Source organism: Scyliorhinus torazame, chromosome 12 (genome assembly GCF_047496885.1).
Source record: "Scyliorhinus torazame isolate Kashiwa2021f chromosome 12, sScyTor2.1, whole genome shotgun sequence".
NCBI classification, from domain to species: Eukaryota; Metazoa; Chordata; class Chondrichthyes; order Carcharhiniformes; family Scyliorhinidae; genus Scyliorhinus; species Scyliorhinus torazame.
Window position 1 is genome coordinate 144,406,333 of NC_092718.1, and position 19,486 is coordinate 144,425,818.

General features: G+C 52.1%; 1 protein-coding gene across 2 annotated transcripts in view; it reads left to right on the plus strand.

Annotated features, from left to right (window-relative positions):
* Positions 1–19,486, plus strand: part of LOC140386632 (protein phosphatase PTC7 homolog) — a 256,860-nt gene that overhangs the window by 110,196 nt on the left and 127,178 nt on the right. For both annotated transcript variants that reach the window (XM_072469126.1, XM_072469127.1), the window contains one exon: positions 1,279–1,458. In XM_072469126.1, coding sequence (XP_072325227.1) covers positions 1,279–1,458 — 180 coding nt within the window. The remainder of the gene's footprint in view (positions 1–1,278; positions 1,459–19,486) is intronic.

Here is a 19,486-nt window from a genome sequence, read left to right on the forward strand (position 1 = left end):
CTAGTGGAGTGGTGCAGCGACAACAATCTAAAGAGCTGGTCATTGACTTCAGGAAGCAAAGTACTGTACACACCCCTGTCGGCATCAACGGGGCTGAGGTGGAGATGGTTAGCAGTTTCAGATTCCTAGGGGTACACATCACCAAAAATCTGTCCTGGTCCACCCAAGTCGCGCTACCACCAAGAAAGCACAACAGTGCCTATACTTCCTCAGGAAACGAAGGAAATTCGGCATGTCCACATTAACTCTTACCAACTTCTACGGATGCACCATAGAAAGCATCCTATCTGGCTGCATTACAGCCTGGTATGGCAACTGCTCAGCCCAAGACCGTAAGAAACTTCAGAGAGTCTTGAACACAGCCCAGTCCATCACACAAACCTGCCTCCCATCCATTGACTCCATCTACACCTACCGCTGCCTGGGGAAAGCGGGTAGCATATTCAAAGACCCCCCCTCCAACCGCCTTACTCACTCTCCAACTTCTTCCATTGGGCAGGAGATACAAAAGTCTGAGAACACGCACAAACAGACTCAGAAACAGTTTCTTCCCCGCTGTTACCAGACTCCTAAACGACCCTCTTATGGACTGACCTGATTAACACTATACCCCCCTGTATGGTTCACCCAATCCGGTGTTTATGGAGTTACATTGTGTACCTTGTGTTGCCCTATTTTGTATTTTCTTTTCATGTACTTAATCATCTGTTCAGCTGCTCACAGAAAAATACTTTTCACTGTACCTTAAACTTGACCATAAACAAATCCATACTATGTGGAAAGGCTGAATGGACTCGGACTGTTTTCATTAGAAAGATGGAGGTTGAGGGGTGACCTGATAGAGGTCTACAAGATTATGAGGGGCATGGATAGAGTGGATGGGCAGGCACTCTTTCCCAGGGTGGAGGGGCCAGTCACCAGGGGGCATAAGTTTAAGGTCCGTGGGGCAAAGTTTAGCGGAGATGTGCGAGGCGGGTTTTTTACGCAGAGGGTGGTGAGTGCCTGGAACGCGTTGCCAGGGGAGGTTGTGGAAGCAGATACATTAACGGCGTTCAAAAGGCATCATGCCAAACACATGGATAGGATGGGTATAGAGAGATATGGCACAAGGAAGTGCTGAGGGTTTTGGCAAAGGTTGGTACCATGACCGGTACAGTCTTGGAGGGCTGAAGGGCCTGTTTCTGTGCTGTATTGTTCTTGGTTCTTTGTTCAGACTGTTCTCACAAGCAATATTCCAGTGCTCTTCACAATGTTTCAATATATCTCTTTCTGTTGCAGGGGTTGCAGATGGCGTTGGAGGATGGTGGGATTATGGTGTGGACCCATCTCAGTTTTCCACCACATTGATGCAAACATGCGAGCGACTTGTTCAAGAAGGACTGTTTGTTCCCAGCAACCCTGTGGGTATCCTGACAGCTAGTTACAATGAAATGCTACAGAACAAGGCTCCATTACTGGGTTAGTGGAAGATTTGTTTCTTGGTGATGAGAAGGAAACCTAGCTGTCAGGCTAAAATGAAATACTGATGGATGTTTGCACATCAAACGAAATCTATCTGCACATTGACTACGCATGTCCGTAAGGGTGAGCAGGGGTCCTAAATACTCAGTTATTAATTGCTGGAGATTTTAAAAAGTTAATGTTCAATTAATTTTTAATAATGTGAAATTGCTGAATTTCTGCACACCAATGTTTTTTTTAGGGTTTTTGGTGACTTTTTGGATTAGATTAAACCAGGTTTTGAAAATGATTAACTTCAAGGGCAAATTTGATTGTTTGCTGATAATCATGTGGAGTGTGGTAGTTACTTGAATGCACTTTCTGAAACTAATTTGTCCCAAATGATCTCTCGTTGCAACAGAATTTGTATGAAAAGCATTAGCTTCGAAGTTCATGGAATTTGAAATGCAAGTGGATTGTATCCATAGCCACTTTCCTTGAATATTCGTGATCTTGTTGCTGATTGTTCACATGAAGCAGCCTCACACTCTCAGAATTACCAAGCTCCAAGGTATAAAAGGCTGTTTTTCCATGGATTGTCTCAATTCAGGAAGGTTCACCATCTTGCACCCACAGGTTGTGAATCCAGCTTAATCGCCTGAGCCGCAGTGACCCAACAGTCAATTTACGCAGTGACCTGTTTCTTTAGTTGGAGCAACTGCTTGAACAAATCCGTTCACATTTCAGTCAGTTGATCTGCCCTTTGAACATGACACCTAAAGAGTAAACTAAATGATCACATTGCTCTGACTGAAAATACTCCTGCTTTTAAGGGCACATTTATTTGCACACTGCTCAGGAGGGTGATTAAAATTTAAAAGCTGTACAAAAACTGTGGAGGGAAAAGTCTTACCTTGTGATCACCAGTCTTGCTCTGACGGGATATTTTTTATTTATTTCCATGTAATTCCACTTGGGTCCCTTGAGGCCCCATTGGATCTATTCAGTGACTAATTGTTTGCTTTTGATTGCATTGATCCATGGGGAATTGTTTTTCCAAATGACAGTGTGTGGAAACTTGAGCACATGGGGGCACGGTAGTCCAGTGGTTAGCACAGTTGCTTCGCAGCTCCAGGGTCCCATGTTCGATTCCCGGCTTGGGTCACTGACTGTGTGGAGTCTACACTTTCTCCCTGTGTCTGTGTGGGTTTCCTCCGGGTGCTCCGGTTTTCTCCCACAGTCCAAAGATGTGCAGGTTAGGTGGATTGGCCATGCTAAATTGCCTTTAGTGTCCAAAAAAGGTTGGGTTGGGTGGGGTTACTGGGTTAAGGGGATAGGGTGGAGGTGTGGGCTTGAGTAGGGTGCTCGTTCCAAGGGCTGGTGCGGACTCAATGGGCCGAATGGCGTCCTTCTGCACTGTATATTCAATGATCCTATGATCTAAATTCACCGCAAAATAACGGATACGGGGCCCAGCATATTCTGGGCATATTTTTCAAATGATTTGCCCAGCAGAAACTGCAAGTTCTAACATTGGCAAAAGCTAACTTGAGACTTTAGCTTGATTAAATATTTACAGAATTTAAAGATTTTGCTGACCACCTGAACATAGAACATTACAGCGCAGTACAGGCCCTTCGGCCCTCGATGTTGCGCCAACCTGTGAAACCACTCTAAAGCCCATCTACGCTATTCCCTAATCATCCATATTTTGGCCAATGACCATTTAAATGCCCTTAGTGTTGGCGAGTCCACTACTGTTACAGGCAGGGCATTCCACGCCCTTACTACTCTCTGAGTAAAGAACCTACCTCTGTCATCTGTCCTATATCTATCACCCCTCAATTTAAAGGTATGTCCCCTCGTGCTCTACATCACCATCCAAGGAAAAAGGCTCTCACTGTCCACCCTATCTAATCCTCTGATCATCTTGTATGCCTCAATTAAGTCACCTCTTAACCTTCTTCTTTCTAAAGAAAATAACCTCAAGTCCCTCAGCCTTCCCTCATAAGATCTTCCCTCCAGACCAGGCAACATCCTGGTAAATCTCCTCTGCACTCTTTCCAATGCTTCCACATCCTTCCTATAATACAGCGACCAGAACTGCACGCAATACTCCAAATGCGGCCGCACCAGAGTTTTGTACAGCTGCATCATGACCTCATGGCTCCGAAACTCAATCCTTCTACCAATAAAAGCTAACACACCGTACGCCTTCTTAACAACCCTCTCAACCTGGGTGGCAACTTTCAGGGATCTATGTACATGGACACCAAGATCTCTCTGCTCATCCACACTACCAAGAATCTTACCATTTGCCCAGTACTCTGTCTTCTTGTTATTCCTTCTAAAATGAATTACCTCACATTTTTCTGCATTAAACTCAATTTGCCACCTCTTAGCACAGCTCTGCAGCTTATCTATGTCCCTCTGTAACGTGTTACATCCTCCCGCACTGTCCACAACTCCACCGACCTTAGTGTCATCTGCAAATTTACTCACCCATCCTCCTAAGCCATCCTCCAGGTCATTTATAAAAATGACAAACAGCAGTGGCCCCAAAACAGATCCTTGTGGTACACTACTAGTAACTAGACTCCAGGCTGAACATTTCCCATCAATCACCACCCTTTGCCTTCTTCCAGCTAGCCAATTTTTGATCCAAACTGCTAAATCACCCTTAATCCCATGCCTCTGTATTTTCTGCAATAGCCTACCGTGGGGAACTTTATCAAATGCTTTACTGAAATCCATATACACAACATCAACTGCTTTACCCTCGTCCACCTGTTTGGTCACCTTCTCAAAGAACTCAATAATGTTTGTGAGGCACGACTTACCCTTCACAAAACCACGTTGACTATCTCTAATTAAATTATTCCTTTCCAGATGATTGTACATCCTATCTCTTCTCAACCTTTCCAAGACTTTGCCCACAACAGAAGTAAGGCTCACTGGTCTATAGTTACCGGGGTTGTCTCTACTCCCCTTCTTGAACAAGGGGACAACATTTGCTATCCTCCAGTCTTCTGTCACTATTCCTGTCGACAATGATGACATAAAGATCAAAGCCAAAGGCTCAGCAATCTCCTCCCTAGCTTCCCATAGAATCCTAGGATAAATCCCATCCGGCCCAGGGGACTTATCTGTTTTCACACTTTCCAGAATTGCTTACACCTCCTTATGAACCTCAAGCCCTTCTCTTCTAGTAGCCTGAATCTCCGTATTCTCCTCAACAACATTGTCTTTTTCCTGTGTGAATACTGACGAAAAATATTCATTTAGCACCTCTCCTATCTCCTCGGACTGGACTCCACGCACAACTTCCCACTACTGTCCTTGACTGGCCCCACTCTTACTCTAGTCATTCTTTTATTCCTGACATATCTATAGAAAGCTTTAGGGTTATCCTTGATCCTACCTGCCAAAGACTTCTCATGTCCCCTCCTGGCTCTTCTTAGCTCTCTCTTTAGGTCCTTCCTAGCTAACTTGTAACTCTCGAGCGCCATAACTGAACCTTCATGTCTCATCTTTACATAAGCCTCCTTCTTCCTCTTAACAAGTGATTCAACTACTTGTGGTTGGTGGGAAATGTTCAGAATGGAGTACAGTCACAAGTGGAGTACCACAAGGATCTGTTCTGGGGCCGTTGCTGTTTGTCATTTTTATCAATGACCTAGAGGAAGGCGCAGAAGGGTGGGTGAGTAAATTTGCAGACGATACTAAAGTCGGTGGTGTTGTCGATAGTGTGGAAGGATGTAGCAGGTTACAGAGGGATATAGATAAGCTGCAGAGCTGGGCAGAGAGGTGGCAAATGGAGTTTAATGTAGAGAAGTGTGAGGTGATTCACTTTGGAAGGAATAACAGGAATGCAGAATATTTGGCTAATGGTAAAGTTCTTGAAAGTGTGGATGAGCAGAGGGATCTAGGTGTCCATGTACATAGATCCCTGAAAGTTGCCACCCAGGTTGATAGGGTTGTGAAGAAGGCCTATGGAGTGTTGGCCTTTATTGGTAGAGGGATTGAGTTCCGGAGTCAGGAGGTCATGTTGCAGCTGTACAGAACTCTGGTACGGCCGCATTTGGAGTATTGCGTACAGTTCTGGTCACCGCATTATAGGAAGGACGTGGAGGCTTTGGAGCGGGTGCAGAGGAGATTTACCAGGATGTTGCCTGGTATGGAGGGAAAATCTTATGAGGAAAGGCTGATGGACTTGAGGTTGTTTTCGTTGGAGAGAAGAAGGCTAAGAGGAGACTTAATAGAGGCATACAAAATGATCAGGGGGTTGGATAGGGTGGACAGTGAGAGCCTTCTCCCGCGGATGGAAATGACTGGCACGAGGGGACATAACTTTAAACTGATGGGTAATAGATATAGGACAGAGGTCAGAGGTAGGTTCTTTACGCAAAGAGTAGTGAGGCCGTGGAATGCCCTACCTGCTACAGTAGTGAACTCGCCAACATTGAGGGCATTTAAAAGTTTATTGGATAAACATATGGATGATAATGGCATAGTGTAGGTTAGATGGCTTTTGTTTCGGTGCAACATCGTGGGCCGAAGGGCCTGTACTGCGCTGTATTGTTCTGTGTTCTATGTACTTTAGTAAACCATGGTTCCAATGGTTTTTAACAGTTTTCATTTTTATTCATTCAAGGGATGTGGTCATCGCTGACAAAGCTATCATTTACTACCAGTCTGTAGCTTAGAAACAAAGAAAAAATAGGAGTTGGAGGAAGCCATTCAGCCTTTCAAGCCCACTCCGCCATTCATTATGATCATGGCTGATCATTCAACTCAATAGCCTAATCCCACTTTTCCCCCATATCCTTTGATGCCCTTCGCCCTAAGTGCTATGTTTAACTGCTTCTTGAAACCATACAATGTTTTGGACTCAATTACTCCCTGTGATAATGAGTTCCACAGGCTCACCACTCTGTGGGTGAAGACATTTCTCCTCATCTCTGTCCTAAATGGTCTACCCCGTATCCTCAGACTGAGACCCTGGTTCTGGACACACCCACCATCGGAAACATCCTTCCTGCATCTTCGCTGTCCAGTCATGTTAGAATTTTATAGGTTTCTATGAGATCCCCCGTCATTCTTCTGAACCCCAGCGAATAAAATTCGAACCGATTCAGTCTCTCTTATGTCAGTCCCGCCATCCCAGGAATCAGTCTGGTAAACCTTCACTGCGCTCCCTCTATAGCTAGAACATGGGCCAAGTGCGGGCAACTGGGACTAGCTTAATGGTAAAAACTGGGCGGCATGGACTGGTTGGGCCGAAGGGCCTGTTTCCATGCTGTAAACTTCTATGATTCTATCCTTCCTCAGATGAGACCAAAACTGCGCACAATATTCCAGGTGTGGCCTCACCCAGGCCGTGTATGATTGCCGCAAGACATCCCTGCTCCTGTACTTGAATCCTCTCACAATGAAGGCCAGCATACCATTTGCCTTCTCTACTGCATGCTGCACCTGTATGCTTACCTTCAGTATCTGGTGTACAAGGACACCCAGGTCTCGTTGCACATTCCCCTCTCCTAATTTATGGTCATTCAGATAGTAGTCTGCCTACTTGCTTTTGCTACCAAAATGGACGACCTCGCATTTATCAAAATTACACTGCATTTGCCACTCATTTGCCCATTCACTCCACTTGGCCTAATCACACTGAATGATCTCTGCATCCTTCTCACAGTTCACCCTCCCACCCAACTTGGTGTCATCTGCAAATTTGGAGATATGACACTTCGTTCCCTGATCTAAATCATTAATATATTGTAATTGTGGGTGTGGTGGTGGGGAGTTTGTGTGTGAGGTGGTAGGGAGTTTGTTGTGTATGTGTGGGATGGGGAGTTTGTAATTGTATGGTTGTGTGTGTGGTGGGGAGTTTGTAATTGTATAAGTGGTGGGCAGTTTGTAATTGTATAAGTGGTGGGAAGTTTGTAATTGTGTGTGGGATGGGCAGTTTGTAATTGTGTGTGTGTGTGGGATGGAGAGTTTGCAATTGTGTGTGTAGGGGGGGAGTTTGTAATTGTGTGTGGGGGGATGGGGTGTTTATAATTGTGCGTGTGTGGGATGAGGAGTGTGGGATGGGGAGTGTGTGTGTGTGTGTGTGGTGGGGATTGTGTGTGTGTGTGGGGTGGGGATTGTGTGTGGGCTGGAGATTGTGTGGGCTGGGGATTGTGTGTGGGCTGGGGATTGTGTGTGGGCTGGGGATTGTGTGTGTGTGTGGGGTGGGGATTGTGTGTGTGTGTGTGGTGGGGATTGTGTGTGTGGTGGGGATTGTGTGTGTGGTGGGGATTGTGTGTGTGGTGGGGATTGTGTGTGTGGTGGGGATTGTGTGTGTGGTGGGGATTGTGTGTGTGGTGGGGATTGTGTGTGTGGTGGGGATTGTGTGTGTGGTGGGGATTGTGTGTGTGGTGGGGATTGTGTGTGTGGTGGGGATTGTGTGTGTGGTGGGGATTGTGTGTGTGGTGGGGATTGTGTGTGTGGTGGGGATTGTGTGTGTGGTGGGGATTGTGTGTGTGTGTGTGCGGTGGGGATTGTGTGCGGGGTGGGGATTGTGTGCGCGGTGGGGATTGTGTGCGCGGTGGGGATTGTGTGCGCGGTGGGGATTGTGTGCGCGGTGGGGATTGTGTGCGCGGTGGGGATTGTGTGCGCGGTGGGGATTGTGTGCGCGGTGGGGATTGTGTGAGCGGTGGGGATTGTGTGTGCGGTGGGGATTGTGTGTGCGGTGGGGATTGTGTGCGCGGTGGGGATTGTGTGCGCGGTGGGGATTGTGTGCGCGGTGGGGATTGTGTGCGCGGTGGGGATTGTGTGCGCGGTGGGGATTGTGTGCGCGGTGGGGATTGTGTGCGCGGCTGGGATTGTGTGCGCGGCGGGGATTGTGTGCGCGGCGGGGATTGTGTGCGCGGCGGGGATTGTGTGCGCGGCGGGGATTGTGTGCGCGGCGGGGATTGTGTGCGCGGCGGGGATTGTGTGCGCGGCGGGGATTGTGTGCGCGGCGGGGATTGTGTGCGCGGCGGGGATTGCGTGCGCGGCGGGGATTGCGTGCGCGGCGGGGATTGCGTGCGCGGCGGGGATTGCGTGCGCGGCGGGGATTGCGTGCGCGGCGGGGATTGCGTGCGCGGCGGGGATTGCGTGCGTGTGGTGGTGGGGAGTTTGTGGGTGCGGTGGCGGGGAATTGTAACTGTGTGAGGTGGGGAGTTTGTGTGTGTGTGTGGGGTGGGGAGTTTGTGTGTGGTGGGGATTGTGTGTTTGTGCGTGTGGTGGGGATTGTGTGTGTGTGGTGGGGATTGTGTGTGTGTGGTGGGGATTGTGTGTGTGTGGTGGGAATTGTGTGTGTGTGGTGGGAATTGTGTGTGTGTGTTGGGAATTGTATGTGTGTGTGGTGGGAATTGTATGTGTGTGTGGTGGGAATTGTATGTGTGTGTGGTGGGAATTGTGTGTGTGTGTGGTGGGAATTGTGTGTGTGTGTGGTGGGAATTGTGTGTGTGTGTGGTGGGAATTGTGTGTGTGGTGGGAATTGTGTGTGTGTGGTGGGAATTGTGTGTGTGTGGTGGGGATTGTGTGTGTGTGGTGGGGATTGTGTGTGTGTGGTGGGGATTGTGTGTGTGTGGTGAGGATTGTGTGTGTGTGGTGGGGATTGTGTGTGTGTGTGTGGTGGGGATTGTGTGTGTGTGTGTGGTGGGGATTGTGTGTGTGGTGGGGATTGTGTGTGTGTGTGTGGTGGGGATTGTGTGTGTGTGTGTGTGGTGGGGATTGTGAGTGTGGTGGCAATTATGTGTGTGTACGTGTGGTGGGAATTGTGTGTGTGGGGTGGGGATTGTGTGCGTGCGAGTGGGGCGGGGATTGTGCGAGTGGGGTGGGGAATGTGCGTGTGCCGTGGGGATTATAATTGTGCGTGTGCGGGATGGAGAGTTTGTAACTGTGCCTGTGTGGGGGAGAGTTTGTAAGTGTGTGTGGGTTGGGGAGTTTGTAATTGTGCATGTGTGGGTGAGGAGGTTGTAATTGTGTGTGTGTGGGCAGTGTGGGGATTGTGGGCAGTGTGGGGATTGTGTGAGTGGGCAGTGTGGGGATTGTGTGCGTGGGCATTGTGGGGATCGTGTGCGTGGGCAGTGTGGGGATTGTGTGTGGGGGCAGTGTGGGGATTGTGTGTGTGGGCAGTGTGGGGATTGTGTGTGTGGGCAGTGTGGGGATTGTGTGTGTGGGCAGTGTGGGGATTGTGTGTGTGGGCAGTGTGGGGATTGTGTGTGTGTGGTGGGGATTGTGTGTGTGTGGTGGGGATTGTGTGTGTGTGGTGGGGATTGTGTGTGTGTGGTGGGGATTGTGTGTGTGTGGTGGGGATTGTGTGTGTGTGGTGGGGATTTTTGTGTGTGGTGGGGATTGTGTGTGTGTGGTGGGGATTGTGTGTGTGTGGTGGGGATTGTGTGTGTGTGGTGGGGATTGTGTGTGTGTGGTGGGGATTGTGTGTGTGTGGTGGGGATTGTGTGTGTGTGGTGGGGATTGTGTGTGTGTGCTGGGGATTGTGTGTGTGTGCTGGGGATTGTGTGTGTGTGCTGGGGATTGTGTGTGTGTGCTGGGGATTGTGTGTGCGTGCTGGGGATTGTGTGTGCGTGCTGGGGATTGTGTGCGCGTGCTGGGGATTGTGTGCGCGTGCTGGGGATTGTGTGCGCGTGGTGGGGATTGTGTGCGCGTGGTGGGGATTGTGTGCGCGTGGTGGGGATTGTGTGCGCGTGGTGGGGATTGTGTGCGCGTGGTGGGGATTGTGTGTGCGTGGTGGGGATTGTGTGTGCGTGGTGGGAATTGTGTGTGTGTGTGTGTGGTGGGGATTGTGTGTGTGTGTGGGCAGTATTGTGTGTGTGTGGGCAGTATTGTGTGTGTGTGGTGGGGATTGTGTGTGTGTGGTGGGGATTGTGTGTGTGTGGTGGGGATTGTGTGTATGTGGTGGGGTGTGTGTGTGTGTGGGGTGGGGAGTGTGTGTGTGTGGGGTGGGGAGTGTGTGTGTGTGGGGTGGGGAGTGTGTGTGGGGTGGGGATTGTGTGTGGGGTGGGGATTGTGTGTGGGGTGGGGATTGTGTGTGTGGTGGGGATTGTGTGTGTGGTGGGGATTGTGTGTGTGTGCGGTGGGGATTGTGTGTGTGCGCGGTGGGGATTGTATGTGTGCGCGGTGGGGATTGTGTGTGTGCGCGGCGGGGATTGTGTGTGTGCGCGGCGGGGATTGTGTGTGTGCGCGGCGGGGATTGTGTGTGTGCGCGGCGGGGATTGTGTGTGTGCGCGGCGGGGATTGTGTGTGTGCGCGGCGGGGATTGTGTGTGTGCGCGGCGGGGATTGTGTGTGTGCGCGGCGGGGATTGTGTGTGTGCGCGGCGGGGATTGTGTGTGTGCGCGGCGGGGATTGTGTGTGTGGTGCGGAGTTTCTGGGTGTGGTGGTGGGGAATTGTAACTGACTGTGGGACGTGGGGAGTTTGTAATTGTGTGTGTGTGTGTGGGGCAGCGAGTGTGTGTGTGCATACGTGCGCGCGCGTGGGGGAGTTTGTGTGTGGTGGGGATTGTGTGTGTGTGTGTGGTGGGGATTGTGTGTGTGTGGTGGGCATTGTGTGTGCGTGGTGGGGATTGTGTGTGTGTGGTGGGGATTGTGTGTGTGTGGTGGGGATTGTGTGTGTGTGGTGGGGATTGTGTGTGTGTGGTGGGGATTGTGTGTGTGTGGTGGGGATTGAGTGTGTGTGGTGGGGATTGTGTGTGGTGGGGATTGTGTGTGTGTGGTGGGGATTGTGTGTGTGTGGTGGGGATTGTGTGTGTGTGGTGGGGATTGTGTGTGTGTGGTGGGGATTGTGTGTGTGTGGTGGGGATTGTGTGTGTGTGGTGGGGATTGTGTGTGTGTGGTGGGGATTGTGTGTGTGTGTGTGTTGGGGATTGTGTGTGTGGTGGGGACTTTGTTTGTGTGTGTGTGCAGTGTGTGCGGTGGGGATTGTGTGTTCTGTGTGTGTGGTGGGAATATGTGTGTGTGGTGGGATATGCGTGTGTGTCTGTGTGATTGTGTGTGTGTGTGGTGGGGATTGTGTGTGTATGTCGTGGGGATTGTGTGGGTGTGTGTGGTGGGGATTGTGTGTGTGTGGTGGGGATTGTGTGTGTGTGTGTGTGTGTGGTGGGGATTGTGTGTGTGTGTGTGGTGGGGATTGTGTGTGTGTGTGGTGGGGATTGTGTGTGTGTGTGTGTGCTGGGGATTGTGTGTGTGTGTGTGTGTGTGTGTGTGGTGGGGATCGTGTGTGTGTGGTGGGGATCGTGTGTGTGTGGTGGGGATCGTGTGTGTGTGGTGGGGATTGTGTGTGTGGTGGGGATTGTGTGTGTGGTGGGGATTGTGTGTGTGTGTGTGTTGGGGATTGTGTGTGTGGTGGGGATTGTGTTTGTGTGTGGGGATTATGTATGTGTGTGGTGGGGACTGTGTGTGTGTGTGTGAGACTGCGGACTGTGTGTGTGTGTGTGTGCAGTGTGTGCGGTGGGGATTGTGTGTTCTGTGTGTGTGGTGGGAAGTGTGTGTGTGTGTGGTGGGAATATGTGTGTGTGTGTGTGTGGTGGGAATTGTATGTGTGTGTGGTGGGAATTGTGTGTGTGTGGTGGGAATTGTGTGTGTGGTGGGAATTGTGTGTGTGTGGTGGGGATTGTGTGTGTGTGGTGGGGATTGTGTGTGTGTGGTGGGGATTGTGTGTGTGTGGTGGGGATTTTTGTGTGTGGTGGGGATTGTGTGTGTGTGTGTGGTGGGGATTGTGTGTGTGTGGTGGGGATTGTGTGTGTGTGGTGGGGATTGTGTGTGTGTGGGCAGTGTTGTGTGTGGTGGGGATTGTGTGTGTGTGGTGGGGATTGTGTGTGTGTGGTGGGGATTGTGTGTGTGGTGGGGATTGTGTGTGTGTGTGTGGTGGGGATTGTGTGTGTGTGGTGGGGATTGTGTGTGTGTGGTGGGGATTGTGTGTGTGTGGGCAGTGTTGTGTGTGGTGGGGATTGTGTGTGTGTGGTGGGGATTGTGTGTGTGTGGTGGGGATTGTGTGTGTGTGGTGGGGATTGTGTGTGTGTGGTGGGGATTGTGTGTGTGTGCTGGGGATTGTGTGTGTGTGCTGGGGATTGTGTGTGTGTGCTGGGGATTGTGTGTGTGTGCTGGGGATTGTGTGTGTGTGCTGGGGATTGTGTGTGTGTGCTGGGGATTGTGTGTGTGTGCTGGGGATTGTGTGTGCGTGCTGGGGATTGTGTGCGCGTGCTGGGGATTGTGTGCGCGTGCTGGGGATTGTGTGCGCGTGCTGGGGATTGTGTGCGCGTGCTGGGGATTGTGTGCGCGTGGTGGGGATTGTGTGCGCGTGATGGGGATTGTGTGCGCGTGGTGGGGATTGTGTGCGCGTGGTGGGGATTGTGTGCGCGTGGTGGGGATTGTGTGTGCGTGGTGGGAATTGTGTGTGTGTGTGTGGTGGGGATTGTGTGTGTGTGTGGGCAGTATTGTGTGTGTGTGGGCAGTATTGTGTGTGTGTGGTGGGGATTGTGTGTGTGTGGTGGGGATTGTGTGTGTGTGGTGGGGATTGTGTGTATGTGGTGGGGATTGTGTGTATGTGGTGGGGAGTGTGTGTGTGGGGTGGCGATTGTATATGTGGGGTGGGGTGTGTGTGTGTGTGGGGTGGGGAGTGTGTGTGTGTGGGGTGGGGAGTGTGTGTGTGTGGGGTGGGGAGTGTGTGTGGGGTGGGGATTGTGTGTGGGGTGGGGATTGTGTGTGGGGTGGGGATTGTGTGTGGTGGGGATTGTGTGTGTGGTGGGGATTGTGTGTGTGGTGGGGATTGTGTGTATGTGCGGTGGGGATTGTGTGTGTGCGCGGTGGGGATTGTATGTGTGCGCGGTGGGGATTGTGTGTGTGCGCGGCGGGGATTGTGTGTGTGCGCGGCGGGGATTGTGTGTGTGCGCGGCGGGGATTGTGTGTGTGCGCGGCGGGGATTGTGTGTGTGCGCGGCGGGGATTGTGTGTGTGCGCGGCGGGGATTGTGTGTGTGCGCGGCGGGGATTGTGTGTGTGCGCGCGGCGGGGATTGTGTGTGTGCGCGGCGGGGATTGTGTGTGTGCGCGGCGGGGATTGTGTGTGTGCGCGGTGGGGATTGTGTGTGTGGTGCGGAGTTTCTGGGTGTGGTGGTGGGGAATTGTAACTGACTGTGTGACGTGGGGAGTTTGTAATTGTGTGTGTGGGTGTGGGGCAGCGAGTGTGTGTGTGCATACGTGCGCGCGCGTGGGGGAGTTTGTGTGTGGTGGGGATTGTGTGTGTGTGTGTGGTGGGGATTGTGTGTGTGTGTGTGGTGGGGATTGTGTGTGTGTGGTGGGCATTGTGTGTGCGTGGTGGGGATTGTGTGTGTGTGGTGGGGATTGTGTGTGTGGTGGGGATTGTGTGTGTGTGGTGGGGATTGTGTGTGTGTGGTGGGGATTGTGTGTGTGTGGTGGGGATTGTGTGTGTGTGGTGGGGATTGTGTGTGTGTGGTGGGGATTGAGTGTGTGTGGTGGGGATTGAGTGTGTGTGGTGGGGATTGTGTGTGTGTGGTGGGGATTGTGTGTGTGTGGTGGGGATTGTGTGTGTGTGGTGGGGATTGTGTGTGTGTGGTGGGGATTGTGTGTGTGTGGTGGGGATTGTGTGTGTGTGGTGGGGATTGTGTGTGTGTGTGTGTTGGGGATTGTGTGTGTGGTGGGGACTTTGTTTGTGTGTGTGTGCAGTGTGTGCGGTGGGGATTGTGTGTTCTGTGTGTGTGGTGGGAATATGTGTGTGTGGTGGGATATGCATGTGTGTCTGTGTGATTGTGTGTGTGTGTGGTGGGGATTGTGTGTGTGTATGTCGTGGGGATTGTGTGGGTGTGTGTGGTGGGGATTGTGTGTGTGTGGTGGGGATTGTGTGTGTGTGTGTGTGTGTGGTGGGGATTGTGTGTGTGTGTGTGGTGGGGATTGTGTGTGTGTGTGGTGGGGATTGTGTGTGTGTGTGTGTGCTGGGGATTGTGTGTGTGTGTGTGTGGTGGGGATCGTGTGTGTGTGGTGGGGATCGTGTGTGTGTGGTGGGGATTGTGTGTGTGGTGGGGATTGTGTGTGTGTGTGTGTTGGGGATTGTGTGTGGTGGGGATTGTGTGTGGTGGGGATTGTGTTTGTGTGTGGGGATTATGTATGTGTGTGGTGGGGACTGTGTGTGTGTGTGTGTGTGAGACTGCGGACTGTGTGTGTGTGTGTGTGCAGTGTGTGCGGTGGGGATTGTGTGTTCTGTGTGTGTGGTGGGAAGTGTGTGTGTGTGTGGTGGGAATATGTGTGTGTGTGTGTGTGGTGGGAATTGTATGTGTGTGTGGTGGGAATTGTGTGTGTGTTTGGTGGGAATTATGTGTGTGTGGTGGGAATTGTGTGTGTGTGGTGGGAATTGTGTGTGTGTGGTGGGAATTGTGTGTGTGTGGTGGGGATTGTGTGTGTGTGGTGGGGATTGTGTGTGTGTGGTGGGGATTGTGTGTGTGTGGTGGGGATTGTGTGTGTGTGGTGGGGATTGTGTGTGTGTGGTGGGGATTGTGTGTGTGTGGTGGGGACTTTTGTGTGTGGTGGGGATTGTGTGTGTGTGTGTGGTGGGGATTGTGTGTGTGTGGTGGGGATTGTGTGTGTGTGGTGGGGATTGTGTGTGTGTGGGCAGTGTGTGTGTGTGGTGGGGATTGTGTGTGTGTGGTGGGGATTGTGTGTGTGTGGTGGGGATTGTGTGTGTGTGGTGGGGATTGTGTGTGTGTGGTGGGGATTGTGTGTGTGTGCTGGGGATTGTGTGTGTGTGCTGGGGATTGTGTGTGTGTGCTGGGGATTGTGTGTGTGTGCTGGGGATTGTGTGTGTGTGCTGGGGATTGTGTGTGCGTGCTGGGGATTGTGTGCGCGTGCTGGGGATTGTGTGCGCGTGCTGGGGATTGTGTGCGCGTGCTGGGGATTGTGTGCGCGTGGTGGGGATTGTGTGCGCGTGGTGGGGATTGTGTGCGCGTGGTGGGGATTGTGTGCGCGTGGTGGGGATTGTGTGTGCGTGGTGGGAATTGTGTGTGTGTGCGCGGCGGGGATTGTGTGTGTGCGCGCGGCGGGGATTGTGTGTGTGCGCGGCGGGGATTGTGTGTGTGCGCGGTGGGGATTGTGTGTGTGCGCGGTGGGGATTGTGTGTGTGGTGCGGAGTTTCTGGGTGTGGTGGTGGGGAATTGTAACTGACTGTGTGACGTGGGGAGTTTGTAATTGTGTGTGTGTGTGTGGGGCAGCGAGTGTGTGTGTGCATACGTGCGCGCGCGTGGGGGAGTTTGTGTGTGGTGGGGATTGTGTGTGTGTGTGTGGTGGGGATTGTGTGTGTGTGGTGGGCATTGTGTGTGTGTGGTGGGCATTGTGTGTGCGTGGTGGGGATTGTGTGTGTGTGGTGGGGATTGTGTGTGTGGTGGGGATTGTGTGTGTGTGGTGGGGATTGTGTGTGTGTGGTGGGGATTGTGTGTGTGTGGTGGGGATTGTGTGTGTGTGGTGGGGATTGAGTGTGTGTGGTGGGGATTGTGTGTGTGTGGTGGGGATTGTGTGTGTGTGGTGGGGATTGTGTGTGTGTGGTGGGGATTGTGTGTGTGTATGTCGTGGGGATTGTGTGGGTGTGTGTGGTGGGGATTGTGTGTGTGTGGTGGGGATTGTGTGTGTGTGTGTGTGTGTGGTGGGGATTGTGTGTGTGTGTGTGGTGGGGATTGTGTGTGTGTGTGGTGGGGATTGTGTGTGTGTGTGTGTGCTGGGGATTGTGTGTGTGTGTGTGTGTGTGGTGGGGATCATGTGTGTGTGGTGGGGATCGTGTGTGTGTGTGTGTGTTGGGGATTGTGTGTGTGGTGGGGATTGTGTTTGTGTGTGGGGATTATGTATGTGTGTGGTGGGGACTGTGTGTGTGTGTGTGTGTGTGTGTGAGACTGCGGACTGTGTGTGTGTGTGTGTGTGCAGTGTGTGCGGTGGGGATTGTGTGTTCTGTGTGTGTGGTGGGAAATGTGTGTGTGTGTGGTGGGAATATGTGTGTGTGTGTGTGTGGTGGGAATTGTATGTGTGTGTGGTGGGAATTGTGTGTGTGTTTGGTGGGAATTATGTGTGTGTGGTGGGAATTGTGTGTGTGTGGTGGGAATTGTGTGTGTGTGGTGGGAATTGTGTGTGTGTGGTGGGAATTGTGTGTGTGCGGTGGGGATTGTGTGTTCTGTGTGTGTGGTGGGAAGTGTGTGTGTGTGTGGTGGGAATATGTGTGTGTGTGTGTGTGGTGGGAATTGTATGTGTGTGTGGTGGGGATTGTGTGTGTGTGGTGGGGATTGTGTGTGTGTGGTGGGGATTGTGTGTGTGTGGTGGGGATTGTGTGTGTGTGGTGAGGATTGTGTGTGTGTGGTGGGGATTGTGTGTGTGTGTGTGGTGGGGATTTGTGTGTGTGTGGTGGGGATTGTGAGTGTGGTGGGAATTGTGTGTGTGTACGTGTGGTGGGAATTGTGTGTGTGTGGTGGGGATTGTGTGCGTGCGAGTGGGGCGGGGATTGTGCGAGTGGGGTGGGGAATGTGCGTGTGCCGTGGGGATTATAATTGTGCGTGTGCGGGATGGAGAGTTTGTAACTGTGCCTGTGTGGGGGAGAGTTTGTAAGTGTGTGTGGTTTGGGGAGTTTGTAATTGTGCATGTGTGGGTGAGGAGGTTGTAATTGTGTGTGTGTGGGCAGTGTGGGGATTGTTTGTGTGGGCAGTGTGGGGATTGTGGGCAGTGTGGGGTTGTGTGAGTGGGCAGTGTGGGGATTGTGTGCGTGGGCAGTGTGGGGATCGTGTGCGTGGGCAGTGTGGGGATTGTGTGCGTGGGCAGTGTGGGGATTGTGTGCGTGGGCAGTGTGGGGATTGTGTGCGTGGGCAGTGAGGGGATTGTGTGCGTGGGCAGTGTGGGGATTGTGTGCGTGCGCAGTGTGGGGATTGTGTGTGTGGGCAGTGGGGATTGTGTGTGTGGGCAGTGTGGTGATTGTGTGTGTGGGCAGTATGGGGATTGTGTGTGTGGGCAGTGTGGGGATTGTGTATTGGGGCAGTGTGGGGATTGTGTGTGGGCAGTGTGGGGATTGTGTGTGCGGGCAGTGTGGGGATTGTGTGTGTGGGCAGTGTGGGGATTGTGTGTGTGGGCAGTGTGGGGATTGTGTGTGTGGGCAGTGTGGGGATTGTGTGTGTGTGGTGGGGATTGTGTGTGTGTGGTGGGGATTGTGTGTGTGTGTGGTGGGGATTGTGTGTGTGTGGTGGGGATTGTGTGTGTGGTGGGGTTTGTGTGTGTGTGTGGTGGGGATTGTGTGTGTGTGTGTGTGTGGTGGGGATTGTGTGTGTGGTGGGGATTGTGTGTGTGGTGGGGATTGTGTGTGTGGTGGGGATTGTGTGTGTGGTGGGGATTGTGTGTGTGGTGGGGATTGTGTGTGTGGTGGGGATTGTGTGTGTGTGTGGTGGGGATTGTGTGTGTGTGTGGTGGGGATTGTGTGTGTGTGTGTGGTGGGGATTGTGTGTGTGTGTGGTGGGGATTGTGTGTGTGTGTGGTGGGGATTGTGTGTGTGTGTGGTGGGGATTGTGTGTGTGTGTGGTGGGGATTGTGTGTGTGTGTGGTGGGGATTGTGTGTGTGTGTGTGGTGGGGATTGTGTGTGTGTGTGGTGGGGATTGTGTGTGTGTGTGGTGGGGATTGTGAGTGTGTGTGGTGGGGATTGTGAGTGTGTGTGGTGGGGATTGTGAGTGTGTGTGTAGTGGGGATTGTGTGTGTGTGGTGGGGATTGTGTGTGTGTGTGGTAGTGATTGTGTGTGTGTGTGGTAGTGATTGTGTGTGTGTGTGGTAGTGATTGTGTGTGTGTGTGGTGGGGATTGTGTGTGTGTGTGGTAGTGATTGTGTGTGTGTGGTGGGGATTGTGTGTGGTGGGGATTGTGTGTGTGTGTGGTGGGGATTGTGTGTGTGTGTGGTAGGGATTGTGTGTGTGTGTGGTAGGGATTGTGTGTGTGTGTGTTGGGGATTGTGTGTGTGTTGGGGATTGTGTGTGTGTTGGGGATTGTGTGTGTGGTGGGGATTGTGTTTGTGTGTGGGGATTATGTGTGTGTGTGTGTGTGTGTGTGTGTGTGTGTGTGTGTGAGAGACTGCGGACTGTGTGTGTGTGTGTGTGTGCAGTGTGTGCGGTGGGGATTGTGTGTTCTGTGTGTGTGGTGGGAAGTGTGTGTGTGTGTGGTGGGAATATGTGTGTGTGTGTGTGTGGTGGGAATATGTGTGTGTGTGTGTGTGGTGGGAATTGTGTGTGTGTTTGGTGGGAATTGTGTGTGTGTGTGGTGGGAATTGTGTGTGTGTGGTGGGAATTGTGTGTGTGTGGTGGGGATTGTGTGTGTGTGGTGGGGATTGTGTGTGTGTGGTGGGGATTGTGTGTGTGTGGTGGGGATTGTGTGTGTGTGGTGGGGATTGTGTGTGTGTGGTGGGGATTGTGTGTGTGTGTGTGGTGGGGATTGTGTGTGTGTGTGTGGTGGGGATTGTGTGTGTGGTGGGGATTGTGAGTGTGGTGGGAATTGTGTGTGTGTACGTGTGGTGGGAATTGTGTGTGTGTGGTGGGGATTGTGTGCGTGCGAGTGGGGCGGGGATTGTGCGAGTGGGGTGGGGAATGTGCGTGTGCCGTGGGGATTATAATTGTGCGTGTGCGGGATGGAGAGTTTGTAACTGTGCCTGTGTGGGGGAGAGTTTGTAAGTGTGTGTGGTTTGGGGAGTTTGTAATTGTGCATGTGTGGGTGAGGAGGTTGTAATTGTGTGTGTGTGGGCAGTGTGGGGATTGTTTGTGTGGGCAGTGTGGGGATTGTGGGCAGTGTGGGGATTGTGTGAGTGGGCAGTGTGGGGATTGTGTGCGTGCGCAGTGTGGGGATTGTGTGTGTGGGCAGTGGGGATTGTGTGTGTGGGCAGTGTGGTGATTGTGTGTGTGGGCAGTGTGGGGATTGTGTGTGTGGGCAGTGTGGGGATTGTGTGTGTGGGCAGTGTGGGGATCGTGTGTGTGTGGTGGGGATCGTGT